This window comes from Alternaria infectoria (genome assembly GCF_024043175.1).
Source record: "Alternaria infectoria strain BMP 0036 chromosome Unknown scaffold_14, whole genome shotgun sequence".
Classification (NCBI taxonomy): Eukaryota; Fungi; Ascomycota; class Dothideomycetes; order Pleosporales; family Pleosporaceae; genus Alternaria; species Alternaria infectoria.
The window spans coordinates 518,228-534,122 of record NW_026250703.1 but is presented as its reverse complement, the minus strand read 5'-3'; the positions used below and the strand labels follow the sequence as shown (position 1 = coordinate 534,122).

At 53.3% G+C, this 15,895-nt stretch overlaps 4 protein-coding genes across 4 annotated transcripts; all 4 read left to right on the top strand.

Moving 5' to 3' along the window:
• Positions 1-152: 152 nt before the first annotated feature.
• On the top strand, positions 153-1,975 carry J4E92_007943 (uncharacterized protein; the record flags this gene model as incomplete). The annotated part of the gene is made up of 2 exons (XM_051499303.1): positions 153-282; positions 1,056-1,975. 2 exons carry the CDS (start codon positions 153-155, stop codon positions 1,973-1,975), a joined length of 1,050 nt encoding a protein of 349 aa, XP_051350552.1.
• Positions 1,976-4,650: 2,675 nt separating this feature from the next.
• J4E92_007942 (uncharacterized protein) lies at positions 4,651-5,996 on the top strand (the record flags this gene model as incomplete). Its single annotated transcript, XM_051499302.1, has 2 exons — positions 4,651-4,692; positions 4,815-5,996. The coding sequence occupies 2 exons, from the start codon at positions 4,651-4,653 to the stop codon at positions 5,994-5,996; spliced, it is 1,224 nt and encodes a 407-aa protein (XP_051350551.1).
• Positions 5,997-9,720: 3,724 nt separating this feature from the next.
• GSK1 (Glycogen synthase kinase 1) lies at positions 9,721-11,224 on the top strand (the record flags this gene model as incomplete). The annotated part of the gene is made up of 7 exons (XM_051499301.1): positions 9,721-9,766; positions 9,823-9,995; positions 10,044-10,127; positions 10,182-10,536; positions 10,585-10,778; positions 10,833-11,037; positions 11,085-11,224. The coding sequence occupies 7 exons, from the start codon at positions 9,721-9,723 to the stop codon at positions 11,222-11,224; spliced, it is 1,197 nt and encodes a 398-aa protein (XP_051350550.1).
• A 1,540-nt stretch (positions 11,225-12,764) lies between these two features.
• On the top strand, positions 12,765-15,717 carry J4E92_007940 (uncharacterized protein; the record flags this gene model as incomplete). The annotated part of the gene is made up of 6 exons (XM_051499300.1): positions 12,765-12,873; positions 13,048-13,288; positions 13,339-13,606; positions 13,653-14,557; positions 14,605-14,789; positions 14,837-15,717. 6 exons carry the CDS (start codon positions 12,765-12,767, stop codon positions 15,715-15,717), a joined length of 2,589 nt encoding a protein of 862 aa, XP_051350549.1.
• Between the last annotated feature and the right edge of the window lie 178 nt (positions 15,718-15,895).

Here is a 15,895-nt window from a genome sequence, read left to right as displayed (position 1 = left end):
GGAAGGTGCGAAACCCAACGTCAACTGCTTGATAAGCGCTGCCCAGTGTAACAACGTGAGGATGCTCGAAGCCTTTCTGGATCGCGGTTTGGACCCTAATGCTCGTTGGTCGATACCACCTTATAATCAGAGACACACATACTACCGAAAATATGACGACAATTGCGAACGCTATCAGGATTCTACTGCATTGGGCGAGTCAATCAAGAACCATTCCCGTGGAGCATTTCAAGTACTTCAAGCGCGCGACTTCATCTCTGAGCTCTCCCACCAGCCGGACGGGTTTGTCTCGGCCTTTGTAGCTGCGTGCGAGGTTGGTGATGTTGTTCTCATCGATCATCTTTTGTCACTGCAAAGCTTCCCACAGAAGCTAGCAGGCATGCAAAAAGCTCTAGAGGCTTCCGTTAGAGAAGGTCAATCGCATGCCGTCGAGAAGCTGTTGTCTGTGGGGATTACGCCGACGATGCGGTGCCTGGAACTAGCAGTCGAGAATAAGCAGCTAGACGCTGTCAGGATTCTCACGAATTCTATGGATGCATTTCGTATGCTAGAGTTGTATGGTCATTATTCCAGGAGCTTCGGTCGTTTCCAAGGGAGAGCTTATGAAAACTTTGCCATCTTTGGAGCCCTTCGGTGGGACAACATAACAGCCATAGGTTGTATACTCTCCATGGAGTATCCCGTCGACACAATCTTTGTGCTGGATCACCACAAGCTCTCAGACTGGAACATGACACCACTATTGTGCCCACCTGGCTACAATTCGTGCTGGCATCTGACACCCCTCAGCGCCGCAATCTTGAAAGGTAACAAAAATGTTGTGAACATCTTGATAGCCTATGGTCTACAAGCCGTGTCCTTCAACTCACAACGTACATCTTACCAAAATCTGTTTCTGACTGAGAGTTGGCAGAACATGACGATTTTGACTCCTCTTGCTGCTGGCGTAATCAGAAATGATGTTCGTCTGATACAAGAGTTGTTGACAATAGGGGCAAATCCTTTCGACAACAGTGCCTTTTATATATGTGCTGTACTCGGCATGACAGACATAGCCACATTGCTGCTCTCTGCTTTCAAGAGTCGATACCCAGAGAGCGAACCATCTTTCGGATACGACGCCCTATACCAGATCATACGACGTAAGGATCTGCGGCTATTCAGGCTTCTTGCAGCCGAAATCAACATCACTGGGCCTGTTGAGAAAGACCGCGGACCAAGACCTTTCCCCGATCGACGAGCCCCATCTAATTGTATATTCACGAGTCCACTCGGTGAAGCAATACGTCTCCACGCTGAAAGCAACGGTGCTGATGGTGGTACACTTGACTACCTTTTAACCCTAGTCAAGAACTACAATACTGTCGTTTATCGAGACTTAGAGCGCGGCGATATGACAGTCTTACTCTACGCAATCTCGCTTGATTCGCTGAAGACAGTGAAGAAGCTATACAAAGCATGCACACAGGAATCTCGGCCGATCCCACGGAGCATCAATCGGACGCCATTGCAAGCAGCAGCACAGGCCGGAAGCAGAGACACAGTAGAATATCTCCTCAGCCAAGGCGCCAACGCGAACGAACCTCCATCCATCCGCGCAGGAGCAACGGCCCTCCAGCTAGCGGCAATCACGGGTAACATCGCCATTGCAAAACTCTTGCTCGAGGCGGGCGCCGAAATTAACGCGCCACCAGCCTTTGGCGATGGCAGAACCGCGTTCGAAGGCGCCACGGAGCACGGACGTATCGCGATGATGATCTTTCTCGTCGATGAAGGCGCCGATCTCCTTGCCAATGGCAACGTACAATATCGACGCGCTGTTGTACTTGCAGAAGACAACCGCCAATATGCTGCGAAAGATCTCGCAGATAAGCTATTTGCAAGAGCTCTAGCGAGCCAACAAGCGGGCTTCCTTGGTATGGGTGAGCCGTGGGCTGGGGCTGAGATGCCAGACTTTGGGACTCTGTTCCCATGAACACAAGGTTTTCCTTTAGACAGTTTTTCTTTCTTTCTTTCTTTCTTTGTATGGCTTTTGTAATCGATCGTCTGACGTCAGACGAATTAGTACGTCGAAAGTCCTTCTCGCAGGCGTTCCGGAGCACTTCCTTCAATCAAACCAACATTGTTTATAACATAATCTCTCCGTGCTAAGTAGTAATCTCAATATACAGCCTGCCGTTGATCGTTGCCATGCACCTATTTATTCGAACCTAAAGTCCAATAGCTATACCCCAACAAACCCCGACAATCTTTTTGAGAAACAGTCTCGCTGACACTTCTGAACAGCGTTCGACACTGATCATCACCACCGACATTTAGCAATGACTCCATAGAATCACCCTGACCGAGCATCACTAACAAACCCATGCAATCACCGTAAGGAATAACCCTGAGTAGTCATCACCAGCGCCTCTGACTAGTTGTCCCGTCTAACAACTACCACTAACCAAACGACCAAACGCGGGCTTTTTGCACCATGTCTGCAACAACATGGCGTTCACTCGATCAATCTGCATGAGACTTCTCAATTGAGAAGCTCGAATCTACATAATGGGCAACAAACCAATCACTCAACATTCAGCACCTGCATCACAGGCAATATGCACAACACCCCAGCAGTTTCGCGTGCAAATTCATCATTGCTACGACACTGTCTAAACAACCAGAACAGTCATCTACAGCTTACTAGCCTCCCCACTCGTCCTGTTAAGGTACAAAGGATCCCTCGGCTCAATCCCATACTGCCTACACAGCTCCTCTCCCTTCTTCTGCTGCGCCTCAATCCTAGCCTTATGCGCAAGACCCCTCTTATTCTCATTCTTGCCCAGCTGCAGCAGATGCACCTCGTCCGGCCCATCTACAATCCTCATGGTACGGCCACTCGACCACATCTGCGCAAGCGGAGTATCTTGACTCACACCCGCACCGCCGTAGGCCTGCATAGCCCAGTCGATGACCTTGAGGTTGACTTCAGGAACGAGCACCTTGACTTCGGCGATTTCCTTGAGCGCGCCCTTGGCGTTTGTTTCGTCGATCTTGATGGCGGCGTTGAGGACGGAGAGGCGGGCGGCGTCGATTTCAATACGGGAGCGCGCGACGCGCTCGAGCATGATGCCGTGTTTGTTGAGGAGCTCGCCGAACGGCTTCTTGCGCTCGTCGTTGATGCGGGCGAGGAACCATTCTAGTGCCTTCTCGGCGGACCCGATGCTGCGCATGGCGTGGTGGATACGTCCGGGTCCGAGACGGCCTTGGATGATTTCGAATCCGCGGCCTTCGCCGAGCACCATGTTGCTGGCGGGGACGCGGACGTTCTCGAAGGTCACGTGGCCGTGGCCGTGGGGTGCGTCGTCGAAACCCATGACCGAGAGCATGCGGTGGACTGTTACACCGGGGGTGGTGTTGGGGACGAGGATGACGGATTGTTGCTTGTACTTGTCGGAGTTGTTGGGGTCGGTCTTTCCGAGGACGATGAAGATCTTGCAGCGAGGGTCGCCAATGCCGGATGACCACCATTTCTAGGAGGTTATTAGTAAGGCGATGTGTGCGAGTGAAATTGAGGTTAACGTACCTGACCGTTCAGTACATAATGGTCACCATCCTTCTTGATAGTCATCTCAATGTTGGTAGCATCACTCGACGCAACCTGAGGCTCCGTCATCAAGAACGCAGAGCGAATCTCGCCCTTCAGCAGGGGATCCAGCCACTGCCTCTTCTGTGCCTCGGTACCGTACTTGGCAATGACCTCCATGTTGCCAGTATCAGGAGCAGCGCAGTTGACAGCCTCGGAAGCTGTCCGGCTCTTGCCCAGGTACTCAGCCATGAGGCCGTACTCCAAGTTGCTGAAGCCAGCACCCTCCTTGAAGTGTGCCTTGGGCAGGAACATGTTCCATAGTCCAAGCTCTTGTGCCCTCTTCTTCAGGTCTTCGATGATGGACGGATGTGACGAGAAGCGCTCTTGGACGGTCTGGCCGATCTGGCGAACGTATACGGCGTCGGCGGGGATGCATTCTTCTTCGACGAACTTCTCTACCTATGAATATGTTAGCATGTAGTTATCCAGAGCTTGCCAAGCCACCTACAAGATCGAGTGTCTTCGCCGCCCTTTCGCTGACAAACGGCCGTGCGATGACGGGAATGCGCTGAGAGGCGGAGATATGACCATCCTTGCTGTTGCTAAGCAGATCGTAGGCGCGGTCGTACGGTACAGACATGATTGCGTGCTGTGGAGAGAGAATGAGGTAGGGGAGAAGGGTTCAGGGAGGAAATCCGGGGTAGTTTAACAAAAGATGCGGAGAGACGACTCGTCCGTGGCTACTGCTTCGGTCATTGATGTTGGGAGCTAAGAGTTGCCGAGGTACGCCATGCACCACCTCCGCTTTGGACCTCGTAACTTGGCTGTCTCACACCACGCAGACGTGATGCCAAGGTGTCCGATAGCAAACGTATCTTAGAGAAGGGTATCGTTGGCCGAGGCATTGATGATAGTCATGTCGTGGTAGAGGCTGCAGTTGGAGTTGGCGATAGCTGCAATGGACGCGACGCCACCATTACGCGTGACGCACAGTCCAACCTCCGCAAGAGGCTATGGAATCGCATGTGTACATCAACGTGGTTATGGGAATTCATACGGGCCATCGCAGCACTCATACAATGACCGTTAGAGAATTCCTTGACTCCATGATCTTAACACGAGTATGCATCGACTAGGTGACTCATCGTGCTCCAGCAGCTACAAGCCTACTAGTCGAACACCTACCATAAATCCACCCAGCAGCCACATCTCCAATCCATGATCACCAGCAATGACATCGCAGCCAGCCCTCCCCCGCGAGCTCATCGACCAAATCATCACCACCCTCATCACCCTCCATTCCCACGACCCAGCCTACCAATGGACAAACCTGCGCCACATAACCCGCCACCACAAAGCGCACCTCGAGCAACATTTCCTCACCCACTGGGTCCCCAAGCTAGTGTTCGAAATCCCACATGACTATGGCTCATGCCCACTCGTGAATTTCACAGCCCCCACGCCACCTCGCACACTCCAGAAAGATGACTCAGGGAACAACGGTGCAGATATCGTGGTATTTACTGAACGTACCGGTCTCCGTCTCACCGACATGCCCAACCGCTGGCACGAACACGCCACAGGAAACATCAAAAGACATCCCTGGGAGCAATTCGATTCCAACATCATCGTGCACTTCGGCAACGGCACGCTGAACAAAGGCTACTCAAAAGGCGGTATAAGGAGCGATGTCGTCATCCCCAATCTATCCATCAACACAGATGCCTCGCCGTGGGAGTTTTCTTTCGCTTGGAAAGAACTCTTCACCAGGCTCTTTACCGAGGAAATGGTGATGCGGACATTCCGGGACAAGCTTCTTGGGTGGTTTGTACCCACTTTGGGAGGGGATGTAGAGCCGAGGGTGGAGATGGCAGCTGTATACCATTACTTGCGTAAACATTTTCACTGGCAGCGGAGGGCTGTGTTGGCGGCTTATCGGAAGTATAATTATCCTCTTCTGTGGGATGAAGAATACTGTCGACGTCGTTATCGCGAACAACATACTGAGGGTCGCTGCTACAAAGCGTATTCTTCCAAAGGTCCCTTTGACCTCTCACGTTTCGTTCATCAAGGCAGAGAGGAGCTTGGTGTGTCTCTTAACAGCGAGTTCCATATCCTCGAGGACGAGGAGAGCATGGTGTTCCAAGTCCCCGGTTGGGAGACGTGGGACGTAGGGGATTTAGGGCGCATGCGTGTTTATGAAGAGATGATTGAGGAACGGCAGTTGACGGATATATGGTTTGGATACCGTGATGTTCAGTTGGAGGACTATTGGGAGTTTTATTACAAGGATCTATTCGAGGTTATGGAGGGAAGAAGGACAGTCAGTGATGAGGTGCTTGAGGAGCGTTTGAGAGCCGAGAAGCTGGATCCAGAGGAGTTCTGGATTTCAAGACCAGCCAATGAATGGTTTCCATACCAGTAGTGAAGGGGTTCCGGGAGTCCTTTGTGGTTCTTCCCACGCTGTCTTATCTATGTTACGATGTACTTTGGTTGAGGTTTGAGTGAATGCTGACATTCCATCGGAAACTCTCAGAATATCACGACTTGAAGTGTAACCTGACCCAATGAATTTTGGTAGTCAGCAGTCACTAGTCGTTGGGTCGGAGAGAACCGTGAGCGACTCTATTCTGATTCCACATCGCAGTTTTGAGACGTAGCTGAAGTCAGATATACGTTGTATAGCTCTCATAGCAACGTAGTAGTGAAATGTGAAGGGTGCTACCTCGTACAGCTTGTGATGAGGATAGACCTGTAACGGTGACATGAATCGCAAGGCTATAACGTTGCTCGGCCCTCGTTGCTGGGCTTCAATCTCGGAAGGGTTGCTTGTCGCAGACCGGATCAAACGGGTATGTTGTAGGAAACGAGTAAAACGTATTGTGTAACTGTACTTAGTGCCAAGACACCAGACCGTGAGTCAATTGATGCAATAGCAGTGCCAGTAGCCTGGTAAAGAATGGTTAGAATCTGGAAGATGAAGGTTACACTTCTGTCGGTGAGCGCGGATGTGTACCCGCGAAATGCTTCCTACAACGACCAAAAGGTGTCTGAGAAGGTCGTCCCGCCTGCTTGTGGCGTACACAGACACCAGATAGAGCCAATAATAGTCTTGGGCGTACGAGTTAACTGACAGAATGGTATCATCCGCCCGGGCAGCTGCGTGTCGCTATTCTGGTGCAGAACCGGATGAATGCATGAGATGTGTGCGCTCAACCGTGACGATGTAACCACGATGTTGAGTGGGCTGTTACGGATCCGACATGACAGCTGCAGACGAGCGTGGCAAGGTCTCCGGCCGATGTCGGTAGCCGAATACAGCTCGTGGTACAACCATCGTGCATACTCTATTGTCTTCATTTAAAATAGATGCTCATCCTGTACCGCATGGTTGCGCGCTATCAGCGATGAAATCTCCGAGTATTCAACCATATAGGTGGACCGGCATAGTCCGATCGTCGGGTATGACAAGTCGGCCGGGTACTCCGTAAGGCTGAGGTCCATATGCGTGCTCTACTTGAAGTGGATTGGGGGTACATATCGTGGTTGCGCAGATCGTATCGTATCTAAGTTCGACTGCCTGACAAGTCCAGATGTCTAGGCCTGCGTATTCTTGTTCGTCGCTTTACATATAGACTCCCGCCACCAGATCTGAGACAGAGCGGGAGGCTTCGTCACACAGTGTCGCTGTGGAGCGAGGTGGTGCTTCATGGGCTTGATCTACGATTCCTCGGGACCAGTAATCTATTTTCATGTTAGGAACGGTTCGGGTCGTAGTGAACTTGAGCAAACGTCAAGTGACGGATTCAGAGAGATGGTGCTTGCGCCCAGCTCGGGCTCGAAGAGGACCTGGACTGTTGGTGAGTGGAACGGGTGAGGATGGGTAGTAATGACGGCAATAGTGGGGCTCATCACACTGGTTTTGGCCATTCTCACGGTCGAGCGGTCGTCTGCAGCGGCTGGGAATATCGCCGTCAAGAGCCCTTAAGTCACATGACCAAAGCCAATAGGGTGGGTCGGATTTCCGAACGGCATGCTCACTGCATGTTGACGTATGAGCGGCAGTCGGGCATCGATAGTGTAGCTCGACTAGCCTACCCACACAGCAAGCGCCGAATGCAAAATCTGTAGGAATTGTTTCAGCCCGATCTATCTCAGTAGCCTGCAGATGGACTTGTACGTGATGTCCATCGTCGTTCGAGGCATGGCTGTTGGCGGCGCCTGGAACATGTTGCGCGCGCGATTTGCACGTGCCTTGCAGCACCAAGTGCGGGAAAGGCGAAGAGGGGAACACAAGCGTCATGAATAGTTTGCAACGATGTCGGTTGCTGCAAGTGCGGCCGATTCGGGTTTAAAGGTGCGCGTGTGTAACCCGCACCGAGCAGTGGTTCACACCGGCCAGTGGGCCCTGGACATCCGAGAGCAGCAGTGTCGTTGACTTGATGCGCATCCGCTTGGTGCAGCTGGCTGCCGGTCAAGATGGAAGCGTGCACAAACGGTGGAGTGGCATTTCACGAGACCAGAAGGGCATAGTGAGTCGCTGGGCTGGGCGGCTGTGAAAGGATATGCACCACAATAACACGCCACGCCTCTGGGTCGCCCGGGCATTCGGCTGTAGACGAAGAGGGGGGCGCCAGGACCAGGGCGCGAGAGAACATCAGCTGCCCTCCAAGTGGAGCTGCAGGCCACGAGGGCGTGGCCGGGGCCTCGAGCAGCATGACGATGCAGCAGGACGAGGCGACAGGGCGGCGTGCAGGGGGACTTGGTTTTGCAGCAGGCCGCAAGGGTGCGGTCAGAGTTTGGAAAAAGCCATATTGTTGAGTCGGATATCAGCTTCTTCAACGCCAGTCGGAAGACTTTTCTGCGGCTACCGACCCCTGTACTCTCGCGAGTGTCCTGGTACGTCGTCGACACGAAAGTGCGGCGGCGGCGGCTTTGATTGACGGGCGGTGGTGCAAACAAAGACAAGGTTGTGGTTGCTCGAACAGCGCGGTGCATGAAATTGCTGCCGCGGGCGCTCAGGCGTCCGCAGCATGGAATTGGCTGACGGAGTCGAGCATTCGCACAGTGTTGAGCGACGCTCGCTAAGGGCAGAGGCGTCGTGGGCCCTGGAGAGGAAAGAGGGTCTTGTTCAGGCCATAACGTCTCAATGGGAACGGTCGTCGCATGTCAAACGCAGAATAGCAGCTACTCACTGCCTGCTAGAGCCGCGCAGCCTATCGCCGGGCAGGTATTCACAGCTCGTACGGCCAGGTTAGTATAAGCACAGCAAGGCCCGGCCATGATTGGAGTGCGTCTCAGCCACGCGCCAGCGAGCAAGTGGGTGCAGCTCATTTCAGGCGGCATGACGGCGTGCTGGGAAGAAATCTGATGCCTCACGTGCAGGCCGGCGTCCGCAGCTGCAGACGCAATGGTCATGTTGAATGTTGGCGATGTCGTATGTGAGGCCGCTGGCGACGGCTGGCAGAGCACACTCACTGTCGTGTGCTGACGTCTGTTTCAAGCAGGCGCGCTCGCATGCTCCTGCCGCCGCCAGAGCAGCCCTGTGTATGACATTACTATAAGGCTCCACGAGAAGCTATCATCTGCATCCCATCCCCCCGTTTCCTGCAGGTCCGTGATTCCTGCACCGGGCGATTACTGTACGCTGCTCCCTCGAGCAGCTTAGACGCCGCTGGGCTGGTCTGCGCTGACAAGTAGGTGAATTGCAGGCCTTCTGATCACGTTGGCACCCAATTTCGCACTAGCAGTGCCCCGCCCTTAATCCCCAGCACTGCCGTCACTCAACCCCATCGTCGCCTTTCCTCGCACCTTCACAAGCTCTCCATCTCCGCCCTCAATTCTCCTTCACCCCCTTCCCACCACCTGCTGTGACTGCCGCCCGAGCATCGTTGCTGAGGGGTCGACCTGCGCCTTCCTTGTTCCTTAGCTCCGTCAGCCACAACAAGCGTCACCTGGTACTGCACAGACGGCACGCGGGACCACGCCCTCTTGACACTCGACCTCGCGCCTACAACCCTATCTGCTCCGCCTCAGCCCGCCCGACACCACTCCTCGCCCACACTCAACTCCCCTGCCGCCCGCCCTCCAGTTCCCCAGCAATCCGCGCAGCGCTGCCGGACCCCCTCCCACACGCATAACACCAAACAATGAGCCAGAACCGGCCATCGGCCTTCTCATCGCTAAGAATGGGTGGTAAGTGCCCCCCGTCATCCCGCCGCGTAATTGGCCTCATGCTCACCCTCCCGCAGAAGTTATCCGCGAAAAGGTCCAGGACGGCCTGACCGGCGACTACAAGGACCTCGCATACACGCAGTGCAAGATTGTCGGCAACGGCTCTTTCGGCGTCGTCTTCCAGACCAAGCTGTCGCCTAGTGGTGAAGATGCGGCCATCAAGCGTGTCCTGCAAGACAAGCGCTTCAAGGTGCGTCTGCGCGCCATCATGACATGCAGCCCCAGCTGACCCCCGCAGAACCGCGAACTCCAGATTATGCGCATTGTCCGACATCCCAACATTGTCGAGCTCAAGGCCTTCTTCTACAACAACGGCGAGCGGGTACGTGTCTGCAAGCAAGCGCGTGCGTGCATTTCGTGTAGCTAACCGTTTCAGCCACAGAAAGACGAGGTGTACCTGAATCTCGTGCTTGAGTTCGTTCCCGAGACCGTGTACCGTGCTTCGCGCTACTTCAACAAGATGAAGTCGGTTATGCCCATCCTCGAAGTCAAGCTGTACATCTACCAGCTCTTCCGCTCGCTCGCCTACATTCACTCGCAGGGTATCTGCCACAGGGACATCAAGCCCCAGAACCTCCTGCTAGACCCTTCAACCGGTGTCCTGAAGCTGTGCGATTTCGGAAGCGCCAAGATCTTGGTCGAGAACGAGCCCAACGTTTCGTACATCTGCTCCAGGTACTACCGTGCGCCTGAGCTGATTTTCGGAGCGACAAACTACACTACCAAGATCGGTATGTGTTGTGCTGTAATAAGCGGGAGCCCGTGCTAATACTGTACAGATGTCTGGTCTACGGGTTGCGTCATGGCGGAGCTCATGCTTGGACAGCCATTGTTCCCGGGAGAGTCAGGTATTGACCAGCTGGTGGAGATCATCAAGGTTCTAGGAACGCCCACCCGCGACCAGATCCGCACCATGAACCCGAACTACATGGAGCACAAGTTCCCCCAGATTAAGCCTCACCCGTTCAGTAAGGTATGTTTAGCGATGCGTCCCGGTAGCCGCGTGATTTTTACTTACATGGACCAGGTGTTCCGGAAGGCTGATCCCAACGCGATCGATTTGATCTCCAAACTCCTCGAGTACACGCCAACTCAGCGTCTTTCGGCCATCGATGCCATGGTACACCCCTTCTTTGACGAGCTGAGGGACCCGAACACGCGTCTCCCAGACTCGCGTCACCCCAACGGAGCCACTCGTGATATGCCTGAGCTGTACAACTTCACTCACCACGGTAAGTTTGTTTCGAGCCCTACGAGATGCAAAGTCTAATGTTTCCAGAATTGTCCATCGCTCCTCACCTCAACAACCAGCTGGTACCGCAGCACATCCGCGCGACACTAGCCGCCCGTGGCCTCGACTTCGAATCGCCGAACTTCAAGCCATTAACGCGGGATCAGATGATAGCCAGGCTGGATTAAGCCCTCTGCTATCACACGACACGATACCATTCATTCATGCGGCGGCTTCTGATCCTCTCTGGACCGGAGCACAAAGCTTTTCCGTCCGGAGAGATGCAAAATGGAGTCTCAATTGGGCGTCGGTTTTATCAGGTGTATACTACGAGGAGCACACCCTTTCCTGCTTTATATGAGCGCGTCTGAAATGATACCGACATTCACCTTTACAAAGAATGACCTGGCTTGCTTTTCTTTGGGGACTGTTGGCATCCCCGTTTACGCGAAATGATCAATGGACCGGCACGGCAAATGATGTTCCTTCGATCCCCTTTGAGATGACGAATGGGTGCAGCTGGTTGCAACTATGAAGGAAATGAGGAACGGGCAAAATTCGGGATGTATTGAGTATGGGATACGAAGGAAGGGTCTCGCTCATCCGATTCCGATGCTTCAACAACGGTTACTATGCGTCACCTGGGTTGCATGCGGGAGTTTTCTTTCTGTTAAGATGAGTTCGGCGGGCTGCGCATCGGGCGATGAGGCTTTTATGAACTTGGGAATGCTATCCCTAGGATGGGATCATACGGGCTGGTCAATGGATGGCTAGCTTCGGACAAGTACTAGAGCGAGGCACTGCGCATTTGCAGCGGAACGAATGTCCAATGGACAATGACTATCCTGCTATTCGCCCACCTCTCAGCATACTTTCTATAACGGAGATTCCTTTCACATTTTACATGTTCTGGGTCTTGTGAAACGTCGTGATGAGATCTAAGAGATTTTCCGGGTTCTTTGCAGGATTCGCAATAGCCACACTTTTACCAGTGCATTTGAACCTTCGTTTGGGACGTCAGGATGTTCGATCTGGATCCATACTAATCACCATTTGCCTTCACCTGGAGATAACCATAGGGTTTTCAAGTGAACATGGCCTACCTTTACTGACAGCCTCACCTTGCTAGCTTCAGTATGCGTGATGGAGCTGTATATAAAGCCTCTATCTTGTCGTCTACATCTATTCTCTTAACAGACCAAATCATTTGATCGAAGAGGTAGTCAGGTGCAAACCAACAGTTAACAACGTCACGGTAAAAGCAGCAATATCAATAACCTAGATATGGATTGCACATTCATGTCAGCAGATCGCATGGCCCTACTCAAGTTAACCGATGAGGAAGCGCAGCAACATCTCTTTCGGGACAGTTCACCGTTCAATGATTTGGCAATGGACGTTGACGTCGAGAGAGCATGGACCGAGCGCCAAGATACGCCTGGAACGGGAGCAAATGCCGCTAACCCTTTCGATGCGCAAGCTCCAGTGCGACTTCCGCGCCAACTCGACGATTCACTATCGCGAACCATCCGCCAACATCGCACCCGAACCACCCCATTCCGCGACCGTGTGTATAATCATCGACACGGCGACTTCTATCCCCCACGGCAGCCCGTATATTACGATCACGACGACCTCGGCGCCAACTCTACACGAATCCCGTCGCACTTGAGGGAAGATTCTCCGGAGACGTTAGAAGAGAAGGCACGCGCAGTCTTGGTCGCAACCATGGCGGATGCAGACGTCAGAGAAGAGCGCGATGATAGGCGCGAGGACCGACGTGATGACAGGCGCGATCGTGGAAACTATCGAGGAAACAACAAGCGCCGCCGTGATGGTGAGTCTGCACAGGTCCTATTACAAACGATTGCGCAAGCTGCACGGGTGGGCTGGATAGCTTCTCTGATTCGATGGCTGTAATGGGCATCAAATCAAGGCCGAGACTATGCTCCCTACCCCATAGACTGGCTTGTGTTTCTGGCATTTCCACTGTACTAACAGCGTCGCGCAGATGACGACAACCATTACCGTGGTGATGACCGTCGCGGACCCCAGCGCCGCCGTAACGATGATGGAGGTCCACGTCGCCGATACGAAGAGCCGCCGTTCCCCAAGCTGCGCAGACTGCTCTTGAACATTGCCAGCTCCACCAAGCTCCCACAGGACGAGGCTATCGAGATCGCAAAGTACTTTGGAGAGCACTTTGACGATGAGCGTCTCCGATCCGACTTCTTCGATGTCTTGGTACAATTGTAAGTAGAGACAATACCCCCATCAATTCAACTTTCACTAACTGTCTTAGGATCATCGAGCAACCCTTCAAGATCCCGTTCGTCGCAGCCGTCGCTTACTACGCCAACGATGTCAAGCCACAAATCACCATCGAGGCCATGAAGCGCGTCGGAGACCGGGCACAGGAGGCGCTGAATGCGGGCGAATGGAAAGAGTTCAAGTTGCTTCTGAGGTTCTTCGCGTGCCTGCAGTCGCTCTACGAGGATGATGGTGTCTTCACTTTCCTTGGACAACTCTTCGACACAGTCGTTGACCTTCAGAGTGCCAACGAGAACGATGTAAGATCTCCCTGCAGTGAAGGGGAATATTTACTAACAATGCTAGGTTGTCGGTATCGAACTCGTCAAGATCATCCTACTCACCATTCCCTACGCCATCGTCGCTGGAGGAGAGCGTTTCCACGAACAAGCGCAACAACTACTGAAGAACACCGGCATCGTGGCGAGCAATGCGGTTCCTATCGAGAGCCTCATTCATTCCTATGTCGGCGATTTCGAGTCGAAGCCGGTAGACCACCACAGCGTCATTGGCCTTCTTCAAGCACAGTTGTCAGCCGAAGCCGAGTCTGGTTTCGAGCTGAGATGCCTTCCACGCATCGACCTCGAGGCTTTGCGTAGGGCGGATGCCAAGGAAGAAGACGCCCTCCCCACGGCTCCTCAGACTCACGCCTTCCCGACTTTCACCATCCCGTCACCAGTCAATCCTGGCCCACGGCCTGTCTTCCCGGAGGCGTACTTCTCCCTGTTCGCTGATCAAGAAGTCGACACCGTCCCCAAGACCACCGACATTGCCTCGTCGCTTGTTCGGGATGCCATTGTTGACACCATCAACCAGCTCGACTTTAACCGTGAAATGGTGGCCAAGTTCCTCGTGGATGTTGACTGCTACTGGTCCGTCGACATCTTCGCTAAGCGCGGCTCACCTTTCGACAAATTCCGTGAACTGGTCGGCGACAAGATTCAGTACAAGTCAGAAGATATGATCATCGATGCCATCTTCTCGCAACTGTTCAAGCTCCCTAGCGCCGAGCACAAGCTTGTTTACTACCATGCGCTCATTACACAATGCTGCAAGGTCGCACCTGCTGCTATTGCCCCGTCTCTTGGACGTGCCATCCGTACCATTTACAAGAACCTGCCCATGATGGATCTTGAGCTAGGCTACCGATTCCTCGATTGGTTCTCCCATCATCTCAGCAACTTCGAGTTCCGATGGAGATGGACTGAGTGGTATGTTGATCTCTCTTTTCTTTGGAACTACGCTAACCCAACTTTAGGCTTGAGGATCTCGAGCTGTCCAACCTGCACCCGAAGAAGGCTTTCATTCTTGCGACTTTGGACAAGGAGATAAGGTTGTCCTTTGCCAAGCGCATTCGATCAACGCTGCCAGAGCCGATGCACACCATGATTCCTGAGCGTCTAGACGCAGACAACAGCCCTGACTTCAAATACGACAACCAACGTATGTATACTCTGCATGTAACATGCATCCCGCTAACAACACCACAGAAACCCCCTACGCTGCTGAAGGTCAGATGCTCCTGAGTCAACTCAGGAAGAAGGCTACCGCCGAAGAGATCCAAGTCACTATCGACAGCATTCACGAGAAGGCTCTTGAACAAGGCATTACCGAAGTCCTCGTGCCTTCGACTGACGCCTTCGTCACCGCCATCTGCCGACTGGGAGCGAAATCATTGTCCCACGTTCTGTCTTGCATTGAACGCGGCAAGGACAGGCTACTGGAGCTCTCGCAGAACGAGGTCGCACGTCGCCAGATCGTTGCAAGCGTCGTCGAGTACTGGAAAGACCAGCCTGGTGTTGCGGTCCGCATCATCGATATTCTGCTCAACTATACTATTCTTGCGCCGATGACTGTCGTTCAGTGGGTATTCGGTAGCCACATGGGAGCTGGCGAGGCTCTAACCGAGAGCTGGGTCTTTGAGATGGTTAGCAACACAGTCGCCAAGGTCACCAACCGTAACCGTCAGATCGCGTCAGCCCGTCTCCAGAAGGGTCTTCCCCAAGAGCAGATTGAGATGGTTGAGGCCACCCTTGCCAAGGACCGTGACAACGCTCGCGAGCTGTTCAAGTACATTGAAGACTCGATGCGTGGTGTCGCAGAGGGTTCCGCTGACACTCTGATTGAGAAGTCCTCCAATGGCTCGCTCACCGAAGAAGAAGTCGAGCTCATCAAGGCTTGGGGCAAGCGCTGGCAGACTGTCTTCATCCGCAAAGCGCAGGTCGAAGAGTCTGTTGTCGGCGAAGAGGCGGTCGAAGCTCGCATCAGACTTCTTGCTGCTGAGCCTGACGAGGTCGCTGAGAGCATGGAGCAGGATGCCGATGGTGTTGCAGAGGCAACCAACGGAGAGGCGCAGATGTCTCTTGCCTGAAGCATTCCAGACTGAAGGCCACGGTATCGGATTCTACAAAAGCATAGGGATAGCGTTTGCATTCATCGGTGGCGTATCAGGCCAAGTGCTAATGGGTATCAATTTGCACGTCGGCTGGCGAGATGATCTCTGCATGAGGATTCTTTATTCCAGATGGACATCTAGTTCGTGTGATATT